Source organism: Diospyros lotus, chromosome 9, assembly GCF_014633365.1.
Source record: "Diospyros lotus cultivar Yz01 chromosome 9, ASM1463336v1, whole genome shotgun sequence".
Lineage (NCBI taxonomy): Eukaryota > Viridiplantae > Streptophyta > Magnoliopsida > Ericales > Ebenaceae > Diospyros > Diospyros lotus.
Window position 1 is genome coordinate 8,528,293 of NC_068346.1, and position 14,909 is coordinate 8,543,201.

Genomic DNA, 14,909 nt, shown 5'->3' on the forward strand with positions numbered 1-14,909 from the left:
ATGCATGCTTATCCATAAAGAATCGATCAACAAGGGAAGGACACTTGGAAGAACAAATAATCGTTAGGTAAAACAATGTGGCAAAAAGCTAGAAAAATTTCGAGGTCAAATGGGCACGTGGGAGAACATGAACATGAACATGGAGATTACCAACCGTCACATCCTGGAGACTTTTAACTGTTCACCTAATCGAAGCCAAAAGCGACCGTTGTATCATCGTCTACCCACAAAGTAAGCCCTTCGCGCGATGTTTCGTGGACGACGGGGAAAGCAATTGGTGGCTATTAGAAACTTTCAGGTTTCATGGTATCCATATATCAAAATATAAAATATATATATATATATATGCACATTAATGATGCTTTGTGAACTATTACATTTTCTTTTTTCAATTATTGAATCGGCTGATAGGGTTAAAGCCTTCTCTGAGACCATTTTCTTTATATTTATATCAAAATATAAATATATATAAATAAATATAAATATATGTGTGGGTGTATATATAAAAAGCTCATCTTATTGAATATATATATATATATATATATTAAAGTTTTGGTTTGAGAGAATTTTTTTTTTCTTCTGTAAATCTATTCTCATATAGTGGATATTCTTGATCTTTCTCTGAAAGTAGACATCCCACCAGAGAGAGTTAAATTTGGGTGATTTCAGTTTTGATTTTTTAAAGGGTTTGTTTCGTCATATAATAATCTTATTTTGTAATTGATGCAAAATTTTCAGTTAGATAATTGCTAACAATGTAATGCAAACATTGCCTGAACTCAACGTATTGCAACCCACATTTGGTGCTTTCAATTAATTTGGAACGTATTTGATAAAATGGCGTGGAAGCAATAATAGGTTGCTTCACTTGAAGGTGTAAATGAAACATTCCTTTCGTACGTACAGTTGATACAAGAGATGTGGATGTTGCTTCATTCCAATGGTCTAAACCCTAAAGCATCAACTTTCTAATACTATATACATATATATAGAGGTGTCAAAAGGGCCGGGCGGCCCGCGGGCCGCCCGGCCCGTTACTGTTCATACGGGCCGGGCTGGGCCAAAGAAATTGGGCCCACGGCCCGGCCCGGCCCGTGGCCCGTTGGGCCCTTGTGGGCCGGGCCCATGAGGCCCTTATGGGCCAGTAAAGCCCTTACTCATTTTTTTTTTAATTTTGTTATTATTTAGTAATTATTGATATTGGATATTAAAAAATTTAATTTCGCAATATATATAAATAATAACCATCAATTAATTTATTTAAAATTTTTAAGTTAAATTTTTTATATATTTAAATTATAAATAAACATTCTCCTTTTTATATGTACATTATTTTTCATATCAATTCACAAGAAAAATTATAAGGAATATAAATTAATGAAATAATATTTAAAACTTAAGAATTAAGATAGAAAATATTTTAAAAAGAAACAAATTAATTTTTATATATGTATATATTATGTGTATTATTTTTAAAAAAATTATTTAAAAAAAAAAGAAAAAAAAGGGCCGGGCCCACCGGGCTCGGCCCGTGGGCTAAGGGCCCGGACCGGCCCTCTAGCCCACGGGCTGGCCCGGCCCGGCCCGGCCCAGCCCCTTTGTAGGGGGGCCGTGGGCCGGGCCGGGCCCTATCAATGATAAAAGGGCTCGGGCCCGGCCCGACCCTTTTAGTAAAAGGGCCGGCCCGGCCCGTTTAAAAAGCCCGTGGGTCGACTCGGGCTGGACCGGGCAGGGCCGGGCCGGCCCTTTTGACACCTATACATATATATAAGCCTCCCTTGCAGACTTGAGTTTAATTAGGTCATTATCATTGGCTACTTCCACGGAAAACATTCATCAAGTGATTCCCATAGGCATGTCAAGTAAAGTTTTTAGGAATTAAAAAGTTTCCACTCGCCATCATGTATGGGACTCACTATTAAAAATTTAACTTTTAGCGCTGAAAAAATTCGTTGCTAAAACTAAAAATTTCATCACTAAAATTGGCGTTGCTAAATTTTAGTGACAGAATTTAATGACATAAGATTTCAGCGACGAAATTAGCAACGAGAAATTTTTCCATCGCTGATCAATGACGGAATGCTTCCGTGGCCGATTTCATCGCTAATTCAAAAGAAAAACTTAAAAAAAATTAAAAGTAAATAAAATAATAATAATAATAATAATAATAAAATATATATAAATATAAATTATATAAATTAAAATTTGAACGTAAATTTATATATATATATAAATAATTTTTTGGTAATTAATAATTTATTGTAATTAATTAAATAGAAATTAAAAATTTATTTATATAATCATTAATTTAAAGAAAAAATAAATATTAAAATATTTTAAAATAACATGAAAAATTATAATTTATCTATAAATAATTACAAAAACCAAATAGTCTATAATTTACTAAATCTAATTACTTTTTAAATCATCGTAATAAAAATAATTTATAATTTATTTTTTAACTATTGAAGTTTATAAATATTATTTTTTATTGTACTTTCAAATATACATAGTTTTAAATTTTTTCCCAAATAAATAATTTTTTTATTGAAATTATACATTATCTTTGTATTTCTAATTTTAAAAATTATATTTAATAAATAACTAACTCACCAACAATATTTATAACATTATATTTGTATTTTTAATGATGAGGGAGATATATATTTATAAACATTTAAATATCTAACCTCTCTACAGATCAGTTAGTTGCTAAAATTTCTCATCATGGCCATATCTCTGTTTGGCTCATTTCTTTTTTGGATGATTAGGGATTAATGCTATCTTCTCTTCGCTTATTTTATATATAAGAAATTTGGAATATCCATTTCATCTCTATTTTTATTTGATACGAGAATTTTTTTTTATAATTTAGAGTCATCAAATTCGAGAATCTTGAAGATGAAAATTTTAAGCATTTCAGTCCACTTGTTTATATAAAGGCACGAAACCCCATAACTAAACCATGCAACTTTAAGCATGTACTATAGTTTACTTCTCTTTTACCATAGTTATTGGAAGAATAAACTGTAAGAAGAAATCGTGCCGATTCTTGTAAATACTTACATAGAGACAGAATCATACGTGATAATCGGCTCCGTATTCTAGCGTCAAATTTCATCACTAGAATTTTTTATTTTTTATTTTTGCTAACATTCATTTTTGGTTAACGTAACATCACGAACGCCCCTCGATCCTACTGCTCAGTCTCACGATTCCAACAAAAGATGTAAATCAAGAAATCCAACAGTCAATTTCTATCTCTAACCTCTCTTTGCTAACGTAAGAACAATCCAACATTTTTTCAAATTTTAGCATAGTCATTGATTGCTGAACTTTCTTCCCTAACTAGGGCTTGAACACAAAAATTGAGAGCCTAAAGAGTAATGCCCCATGTGTTCTTCCTTTTGCTAATTGATTTATGCCCCCGACAGCTTTGCAAACGTTCATTGATCTCTAAAATTCTAACAACCATGATTTTTTTTTTTTTTTTGTTAGTTGACGAGCAGTCAGCTCACAAAGAGACTAAATGCCACTTTAGTCAGAGAGCAAAAATCTTTTTTGGTCGTTGATCAGTGACGGGATGCTTCTGTCACCAATTTCATTGTTAATTAAAAAAATAAAAAATAAAGTTTAAAACGTAAATAAAATAATAATAATAATAATAAAATATATATAGAAAATATAAATTATATAAATTAAAATTTGAACGTAAATTTTTATATATATAATTTTTTTGATAATTAATTATTTATAGTAATTAATTAAATAGAAATTAAAATTTTATTTATATAATCATTAATTCAAAGAAAAAAATAAATATTAAAATATTTTAAAATAGCATGAAAAATTATAATTTATCTATAAATAATTACAAAAACCAAATAGTCTATAATTTACTTAAATCTAATTACTTTTTAAATCATCATAATAAAAATAATTTATAATTTATTTTTTAACTATTGAAGTTTATAAATATTATTTTTATTGTACTTTCAAACATAAATTATTTTTACACAAAAGAGTCTAAATACATGGAGAGAGGATGATTAGACCATCATACTTGGATTGGACGCAGAGGATGATTCAAAGATTAACATTCGTGTAATTGACTAGCTAGTTAGTTTTTTGACTGGGCTGTAATTTCGTATGTTGACTTTGTGAACCAACATATATTTATATATATGAAATTATATGTTGTGAATCGTGATGGAGGCTGCCACGTGGCGCCGACTAAAATTATGTACAGCAACGAATGGCGTGGGGTTTCCAAAACCAATGGCGTGTCTCTGCATCTTCTAAGCAAATTATTAGCACAACTTGGCATTGGAAGACAAACCCCTAAAAAACCCTCTTTTTTTTTTTTAATTTTTTTTGTTCCCACGTACGCATTGTAGCTTAAATGCATGGCCCATGGCATTTTCGCTGACCTAAACTCCTTGAAAAATCTTCTAGTAGGCCATCCGGTACAGTTCAAAGTTCCCATCGAAGCCAAGTTTTTTGTGGCCTATAAAAGGGCACTCAAACTCCTCATTTTATGTCAACAAAATCATCTTGAGATCCTTCACCACCTATTCATCAAACTGCAAAGGGTTTCACACTTTCACTTTCCCATCATGGATACGTTAGTTAGTACCATTTTCTTAGCCTTTCTGGGCATTCATGTTTTGATATTGCCATTTGACAGGGTGCATTGCGCCACCAAATCATCAATATGCAACCAAACACCGTACCCAGAGGTCTGCAACTCTTTTCTCGACGCTCATACTCTAGGAACCGTTGATGAAACCCCGTTTAGGGTTCGAGAATCAGCCCTTGGGGCAACCTTAAACCAAGCACAGCTAGCTCGCAGCCTTGTCAAAGAGATGGACTTGAGCTCGTTCGACCAGCGAGCCAAGTCGGCTTGGGCTGATTGCTTGGAGCTCTATGAGGACATGATTAGCCTCATGGACCAATCCATCGGCTCCACCGATCCAGCCAGCTCCCAGACGTGGCTCAGCGCGGCTATAACCAACCACCAAACATGCCAAAATGGGTTCAATGATTTCAACTTGTCTTCTCTTTTACAATCCTTCCCTGCCATGTTGGGCGACTTCTCAAAGCTCCTCAGCAATTCACTGGCAATAAACAAGGTTGCGGCTTCATCCACCGCTCAAGTTTCCGATAAACAGATTCGGGGCCGGCGGCTGTTGAGTGACGGCTTCCCGGCATGGGTTTCAGCCGGCGACAGGAATCTGCTCCAGTCGACTGGTTCGGCTGTGAAAGCAGACTTGGTGGTGGCTAAAGATGGCTCGGGCAATTACAGGACCATCACCGAGGCCGTGGCGGCGGCGGCTAAGCGAAGTGGGTCTAGCCGATTTGTTATACACGTGAAAGCGGGCGTGTATAGTGAGAATGTTGAGATTAAGAAGTCGATGAAGAATTTGATGTTCATCGGAGATGGGATCGATGCCACTGTTGTCACCGGAAATAGGAACGTTCAAGATGGCTCCACCACTTTCCAATCAGCAACTTTTGGTAAGCTTGAATGAAAAGCGGTTAAGTTTATATATATACATATATATATTTGCTGAGACTTACGTTATAAATATTATATGTATATAACTATCTTGTTTATATATATCATTATCCTAAACTTAATTATATATGCTAATACATATATCTATATATGCCAATTACTCAGTCAAGTAATTGACATGCATATATCAATATATGCATTTTATCACCTTTAGTTTTACTAGTAAAATGACATATATCTATATCTATATCAATATATGTTAAGTAATTTTTATTTTGGGGTGTGTTGTTGCTTTATGACAAAGTCAACAACACACTTGCTTGTCAAACCCTTACTCTGACGTTGATATTGTGGTATCTAGGCTTCCCTTAAGGAGACAGCTTGCCTGCATGCCCCTCAAAACTACACCATCCCATTTGTCACCTTAATTAGGATTATTAATTAATATTATTATTACTTTGACAAAATTTATGTTCTTTCTTTTATTATAATTTTCTTATATAATCAACATATATAGCAACAATACTTTTATTACGCATATATATATACATACATCCACATAATATATTTTTATTTCTTCATAAATAAATATATATAAAATAACACATTACATATTCTGATTATTCTTTTGGTATAAATTAAAGAACCTTATAATGAAGAGCAACTGAGATTCAAGATATTTGAATTTCAGACCTTTAAGTTTATCATTACTCATTTTACTAAGAAAAAATAATGATATGATATATTTACTTTCATCTTCATCTCAGCTGTATCCGGCGACGGCTTCATCGCTCGCGACATGACATTCCAGAACACTGCCGGCCCTCAAAAGCACCAGGCGGTGGCGCTCCGCTCCGGCTCAGACCTCTCCGTTTTCTACAGCTGCAGCTTCAAGGGCTACCAAGACACCCTCTACGTATACTCTCAGCGCCAATTCTACCGCAACTGCGATGTCTACGGCACCGTCGACTTCATCTTCGGCAACGCCGCCACCGTTTTCCAAAACTGCAACATCTACGTAAGAAAACCGATGAGCAACCAGAAGAACACTGTCACGGCTCAGTCGAGAACCGACCCAAACCAGAACACCGGGATTATTGTCCATAACTCCATCGTCACCCCTGCGTCGGACTTGACTCCGGTCGTGGCTTCGTTCCAGAGCTATCTGGGTCGGCCATGGCAGCAGTATTCAAGAACAGTTTTCATGAAGTGTTCTCTTGGCAGCTTGATTGATCCGGCGGGTTGGCTCCCATGGAGTGGAAACTTCGCTTTGAGTACGTTATATTATGGCGAGTATATGAACACCGGCGCCGGGGCAAGTACTTCTGGCAGGGTGCGGTGGGCTGGGTACCATGTTATAACAAGCGCGGCGGAGGCGTCAAAGTTCACGGTCGGGAATTTTCTGGCCGGGAATTCGTGGATTCCGGCGACGGGAGTCCCGTTCACGGCTGGCCTGTGATGGTGATGATATATGCAACATATATAATTGGTTGTTGTATTAATTGGGGTGGGTTTGTTTGTGTTATTGATTATTTATTTTTATTTTTATTTTTATCCGCTAGTTTGAATAATAATGTACCGAAAGCATTGCAAAGCAAAGCATGTTGTATTGAAAAGGAAATACATACGGATAGGATTATATATTTTTAATAGATATTCACTTTGTTCATTAAAATATTTTTTATAATTATAGAGAGTCCGGTGTCCATGGCTTCACAATGCCACCTGATGATGGTTTTTGGGATTGACCACCACATGCCACCTCTGTGATCGGACCTTGGGAATGATACCTTAGATTTGGGGGTATCGGACCTCGGGTGTAGAACTTGCAAGACAATGGAGGGCCGGGGCTAGGATCCCCCGGGGTGGACTCCGACGCTCAAATCAGTAGAGTAAATGCGAGTAGAAATAAATGAGAGAGCTGTAGAGCCTGAATATACTTGGCGAGAGTCCTTGTCTTTTATAGGCGAACTCGTTTTGGGGTACCCGAGATGAGCGAGCACGACCTCCGATAATCTCGGGCAGGTTGGAACGGGTCTTGCGGTTCGGCCCAGATTTCCCGGGCTCCACTCCGGAGTGTTGACTTGTCACGTGTCGGTCTCTCAGGTGATCCGTGTGGCAGGTGAGACTATTAGCGCGTAGGGGTATTCTAGTAATTTCAGTTGGTGCCACATCACCACCCACCTATCATATGAACTTGATTCATTAATCATTTTTAAGAGTTTTGTTAATGGTGGTATAAATGTTAAATAAAATATAATAAATATACTTTATTCACTTAGTAACGCTTAATTATTACCCTTCAAATAGTAATTAACATTAATTTCTTAAAAATACTTTTAATGATAAGATTATATATTTTTTTGAAATTAAATATTATATTATATTGATAAGATTATTAATTTTTATAATGAAGAGGAATATTTTTGTTAACATATTACATTTTATCATTTCATTTCATAAAAAATAAATGTGTGCCAACTATAATAATAAAATAATCATTCCAATTCTGTCTATACCAAACACTATAATGAAATAAAAGTCATTTGATTCTTAATTTTTTTATCCTATTCATTCAAAACCAATCGTGACCTTAATTTTAAAATTTATATTTTACAAGGATTTAGCTTAGATTACTATTCGTTTAAAATATTTAATATTGAAAAATAGTTTACATTTGAAAGTATTTTTTACACTTTCCAAAAGAATAATTTCACTAGTTGGCATATATAATGAAATATTTTCCAAATTTTAGTTAGATATATATGTGTGTATACACACTCCATGTACTTATATTTATGTACATGTACATGCATTACCCATATATAGATGATACACATACTTGTATATATAGGTATGTGTGCCTATTGTTTGGTTATGATCAGTTGACTTCATCAAATGGGCCAACCTTATAAATAAAGAGATGGAATCACATTCAAATTAGTCTGAACACAATTTGCTTACCAAAGATAACTTTCGTCATACATATTATTTAATTTAAAATGAAAATTTTGTCTCATCGTAAGTGGATTGATAATAAGTGTAACTCAAGAAAGGGCGGGATTACTAGAGAATTTTATGAGGGTATCGATGAGTTCATTCAACTAGCGTCTACCCAATAAAATTTTATAAAATTGGAAGAAAAAGTTAAAGTGCCTTTGTATGAAATGCCAGTGTCTAAAGTTTAAATCAGTCAATGAGGTGAAAAGAGATATTTGTAAACATAGATTCATGAAAGGTTATTATTATTGGATACATCATGGTGAAAAAATGCCCGTTGTGCCTCATTCGGTTGTTGAAAATGAATATTATAGAGAAGATAATTTTATGGATCAGTTTAATTCCTATGAACAGATGGTAATAGATGCGGTTGGGCCATCAAATGTGCCATATATAATGCAAGAGACTAGTACTGGAAGTGATTATCAGACTTATAATGTAGATGAAGCATCGAATGAAAATGCACAAGCATTTTATAAAATGTTATCTACTGCACAACCTCCATTGTATCCAAACTGCGAAGTAGAAAGTGAATTTTCTGCTACAATTAGGATGTTGAGTATAAAGTCTGATTACAACATTCTTGAAGGTGGATATAATGAAATCATGTAGTTTATGCATCAAACAATACCAACTGGTAATTGGGTGCCAACTAATTTTTATCATACCAAGAAATTGATTTCAAAGCTTGGCCTCGGTTATCATAAGATTGATTGTTGCTTAAATGGGTGTATGTTGTATTACAAGGATGATGAATCCGAGATGAATTGTAAGTTTTGCGGTCATTTTCATTTTAAACCTGTAAGAAGTGGGAAAGAAAAATTTAAACAAATTTCTTATAAAAAATTGTGATATTTGCCTCTCATACCAAGTGTAATGTCTCGTTTTCCGAGCGCGTTAAAACTCAAGACAATTCTGGAATTTTTTTTTCTTAAAAACTATTGCTAAATCATATCACTCTTAAATATATCCCAAAAGCTCCATTTATTTATTTTCAAGGAGAATCATCATAAATATCAAATGCGGAAACTAGAATCGAACCTAATATCATAACATTAATCATAATTCAGTGCTTACATCACGGGAACATAAATTTCTTAACATGTCTTAATACATAACATAAGCTTTCAATTAATATTAATCCTAAATAGGGTTCTACATCATCATTCCTCAAAACGTTCAGAATTCGAAGTAGTAGAAGTTACATAACATACATTCAACTAATCATACAACTCATCATGCACTTTACTAAGTGTCATTTCATACCTCATTCATCCTCGTTTCTGCTACAATCTCCATGTGGAACGTTTGAATATTCTAGGGGCAAAGCCCAAGTTAGATGATAAATCATCTAAGTAAGGGAAACAAAACATTTAATACTCGTGTATGTATACAATGCACATAAAATCATAACTCTCACATTTGGGTCGACTGCACCTTAAGATTACCTGCCCTTTTTCTAGTCTCCCTGCCAGACCGGAGAGTATGGGTGCACCCTTGACAAAATAACGGAGCCAGTACCTAATCCCAAACCCATGCAACGTATGATCGTAAATCTCATCATGCTCATATGCATATTTCATAAATCAAAACATGTAAAATGCAATCTACATGACATACTCATAACAAGGCATGACAACATGATAAGATCATAATACTTGCTCAAGTTGGAAAATACCACTTACCTTATAAAGAGACAATTTTGCCCCTAACGTAATTTTGCCTCAAAATTTGCGTCGGACTTCCAATTATACTCAATTATGAACCTTGACGTACCCTGACACCATAATTACTTAAGAAAATCAAATTTCTAATTTTTCTAATTTCCTCCTATTATTTCCTCAAGATTATGAAATAAATAATTTCTCATAAATTTTTCTCAATTTCTATTCACAATAATTTCTAAAACAATATTGCTAAGCCTAAGAAATTTTCTCATAATTTTTAAAATCCATGCTCTATTTATTTCTCATTTTCTCTTTGATTTTCAAGCATCTATTACCTCAAAAATCCATAATAAATACTAATCATGCATTTCTCTTCCAATTTCACTATCAAAAAATCTAAAATATCATTCTAATATTTTTGGACTTTGTAAAGAAATTTTTGAAAATAACTTACCTTCCCGCCGAGTGATTCAATATTCTTCTATATTGCGATGAAATCTCGGTTTGCGTATCCAACGTCTTTTGCCACAAATTTTCACACGAACTTCTAAACCCAACTTATGGCATTTTTCTAGAAATTTTTGGTATTTTTTTCTATATTCTTTCTTTCTCTTTTTCAAATCTCTCTCTTACTCTCAAATCCTTCTTTCTTACAACATTTCTCTTTCTAATTCAATTCCTCCAACCTTTCAAATTTTCTCTATTTATAGAGATTGAATTAAGTTTAGTATAATTGTAGTGATCCACCATCTTTTATTATTTTATTATTATTTTTAATTATTTTTCACTAAATCTCACTCATAATCTTTAATTATTTGTGCATACTCTACTTTATCTTCCACATTTCTCCATTAATTCACCAATTATCTTTGATTATTTGGCCACACTTTACTTTGTCTCCCACATTTCTCCATTAATTCATCCATTATTTTTGATTATTTGTCCACACTATATTTTGTCTCCCATATTTCTCCATTAATTCACCCATTATCTTTGATTATTTGTCCACACCATATTTTGTCTCCCACATTTCTCCATTAATTCACCCATTATCTTTGATTATTTGTCCACACTTTACTTTGTCTCCACATTTCTCCATTATTTCACCCACTATCTTTAATTATTATTATTATTATTATTATTATTATTATTATTATTATTACTTTAATTATTTTCAACTAAATCTTATTTTGAATAGACCATTCTTTCATTTAGTCCATAAATTTAAGCCCACTTTCTTAGCCTACTAATTCTAAGCCCATTTATTTAGCCTTTTTCTTTTCTCAACTTAGCCTACTAACTATAAGTCCATTTACTTAGCCTTTTTCTTTTTCAATTTAGACCACTAATTCTAAACCCATTCACTTAATCTTTCTTTTTTTTTTTTTTCAACTTAGACCACTAGTTCTAAGCTCATTTACTTAATATTTATTTATTTCAACTTAGCCTACTAACTCTAAGCCCATTGTAGCGACCCGTAAATCGTAATTTAATTTAATTAATTGTTATTGGGTTAATTTAATTTAAAAGGGATATTAAAATATATTGTTAATAACTATAATGATAATAAGTATGAGAATAATGACATTAACAATTATAATATTAAGTGTAAGAATAAAGTTCATTATCAAGCATCATAATAATAATTTATTAAGAGATTAAGGAATTGGAGGGGTGCAGTGGGTGAGGTGCAGTGGGTGAGGTGCTGGAGTGCAAGCTTAAGTTAACATTTAAGTTTAAGGGGTAACACAAAATTAAATGAGGTACGAGTTGGCTGGGAAGCCAGGCACACGCAAGGTGTGCTGGCTAGCATAGGATCAAGCCTTTGGGGGGAGGGGGCTACTTCCTGTTTGCTAATTTTTGGCTGGAAAATCATTTTTTCAGCACTTGAGAAGGCGCCAATGATGCCATATGGAGGAAGGTGGCGACAGCAACGTGGCTGCCCCTCCACCAAGTTTTATTGCTCCTTTTAAATTAAGCAAAAAAGTCCAACATTTTAATAGCCCTATTAATAACGCTCGGTACTCATTAAATGCTTAATTTTGAAGCAAAAACAGAGGAGAAATTGGGTAGAAGCAGCGGCGTGCGAGACAGCAAAAAATCAAAGGAAATTGAGATTTTTTTTAGAAAATCTCACTTTTAACCGCAATCCGCGGATACCAGGTAATTCAGGGAGCCGAGTACTACATTCTATACGGTCGAAATTTCATTTAAAGCCCAATTTTGTTAATTTTGGTAAATTATTGGGGTATTGCAGTTTGTATAATTTTTACCTCATTGGGTCAAATCAAGCCTAAGGATATCTTCGTAAAGGCAAGTTCTTTATTTTCTCTGCGACGTTTCGTTCGTTGCCAATTTATTTAACCTCCCTTCGTTCGTTTCGGTTGTTTAACTAATTATGGAATTTTTAGTTGATTGATTTAAATTTAAATTATTAAGCTGGCTTCAAGGGTTGTATTTGTTGATTGCCTACGGGGGTTTGCGCCACCCCCATGCCTGTGGGAATGATGTCGTATTCACCCGGGGCTAGGTTCTTAGTTGTCGGGTATTATTATGGATTTTGCTTGTTCATAGGCTAGAGCGGTTGAGCAGTGGGCGCAAGGATCCGCTGTTCAGTGATAGAGTGACTGTTGTATGGTCTATCTTAGGCCATCGGCTGGTCTCTCCTATACATTAACTATTGACCTGTGCCAAGCACTGTTGACTAGCTCTGCCGTTACGTGATTATAACATGACTGGTATCATTTTATTCTTGTTACATGTTTTGGTGTGCATATGGGTACGGGCTATATGTTGGGGTTTTCATGATCTGGTTATGCTTGGTCACAGACATCCTAGCTTGGTTATGATGCATCCAGCACAGGCATATGCATCGTGTGTGGTTTACTATGTGGACGGAGCATGACCTGATGCCTGGATGTATGGGTGCCAATGTATCACGTTGATGCTCACTACGCCATTGCATTTTTATATGCATTGCATGGTTACTAGTAATTATTAGTTCTCGGATAGGAGGACCGTTCCGAGGGAGCCTATGGCTCGGGTGTCGGGAGTACCGACATGGACATACGGGTGACGAGAGTACCGACCCGGGACAGCACACACAGGTTTGTGGAGATCTATGTTGCCTTTCAGGGCAGCGGTAGGTTGGTATGGGACTTGGGTGCCGGGTGTCTTTTGTGGGCCCCAAGGACCAGTATGTGCTTTTATTATGCTGCACTATTGTATTGTTGCATCACATGACTTGTGTGTACGTGTGGGACTGTGTTGGGGGTGATCTCCTCTTCTGTTTAATTTATAGTCTTCTTTTTCTTATAACTTGCTGAGTCTTGCGACTCACCTTGCTTTCCATCATTCCAGGTAAGGGTAAAGCAAAGGCCGAGGGCGAGGATCGTTCCACCTAGCAACCAACCGTGTCAGTAGGATGTACATCTAGCTTGCCCCCGTAGTCTCTGATATTTTGTTAGGAGTTTTGTCTCTCATTTTTTACTGTGCCGGGTTGTTCCTTTTATCTTTTATTTGTTGGCACAGGTGTTTGTATATATTTTTATATATTCTATGACCGCTGTTCCAGCGGGATACTCGTGGGCGTGCATGTATATCGTTTTGCTTCTGCTGTTGTATTTTGTTTTATGTATGCATGCTAGGGTATTTTTGTCTTGTGTTTATTTCTCTTCCCTTATATAAGTGCTTTCGTTCGGATATACCGGGTGGTTGGGATATCCGGGCGGGGGTGCTTACACCAATTTACTTAACATTTCATTTTTCAAGTTAGCCCACTAACTCTAAGCCCAGGGCTGGACCTTCCATGAGGCCCGTGAGGCAGCTGCCTCACGGGCCCATGAAAATTAATGTATTTGGGGGCCCATAAATTGGAACCCCCCTTTTGTAAGGGCCCAGCTGCCCACGATTTCCCCCTCCCCCTTGAAACTTCACGTTCGCCTTTGCCCTTCTCGCCCTCTCGCTCTCGCTTTCGCAGCCCTCTCGGGCTTAGTCGCTCTGTAAGTCCCTCCGTCGTCCTCATCCTCGCGCCTTGCCTTCACCATCAGTCGGTCAGTGGCTCGCCCTCACTCTTGCCTCTCACTGCCTCTCTCTCATTTCATTGCTCCTTCGGATCGTCGCCCTTCGCCCTCGCTTTCTCGCTTTTTTCTACTCGGTCGGCGTCAGCAGTAGCTCACCCTCATGGCCGGTCACCGGTGGCTCGCTCCTCACTGCCTCACTCTCAGTCGACAATCGCTCCAGCTTGACCGCTTGCTGCCTCAGATTCGGTCCAATCCTTGAAGCAAATTTACTTCTCCAGAAGAATCCAAATCTACTTAGCTTAGCTTCAACTTTCACTTTCAGCGGTTAGTTTCTCTTTCACGAATTATTTTCATTTCATTTTGTTTGTGATATATTCGGAGATTTGGATTATTTGATAGCTTGCCTATGTTTATTTTATTGATTGATGTTGGCTAACTTGGCTTTATTGATGATGGATGAATCTGGCAAAAGAAAATTTAAATGTACTCTATGATTCGGGGGCCCATTTTTACATTTCGCCTCAGGGCCCCCAAATCTCAAGTTCGGCACTGTCTAAGCCCATTAGTTTTCTCAATTATAATTTCTAATTGATGTCAAAAAATATTTTAAATATAAAATTAATTATTATTATTCTCAAATACTAGGATATTACACCAAGACTGCAGAGAATATATGCTTCTACGGTTACAGCTGCGAGCATG

At 35.6% G+C, this 14,909-nt stretch overlaps 1 protein-coding gene across 3 annotated transcripts in view; it reads left to right on the forward strand.

The window, feature by feature from the left end:
• LOC127809537 (pectinesterase-like) overlaps window positions 1–14,909 on the forward strand; it is a 141,705-nt gene that overhangs the window by 45,387 nt on the left and 81,409 nt on the right. Inside the window, exons 2-3 of one of the 3 annotated variants that reach the window (XM_052348400.1) lie at window positions 5,133–5,517; window positions 6,286–7,172. In XM_052348400.1, coding sequence (XP_052204360.1) covers window positions 5,133–5,517; window positions 6,286–6,977 — 1,077 coding nt within the window. In that variant the 3' untranslated portion in view covers window positions 6,978–7,172. Of the gene's footprint in view, window positions 1–4,457; window positions 4,826–5,132; window positions 5,518–6,285; window positions 7,173–14,909 lie in introns of those variants that run through there. The other 2 variants (XM_052348401.1, XM_052348396.1) reach the window with 2 other exon arrangements.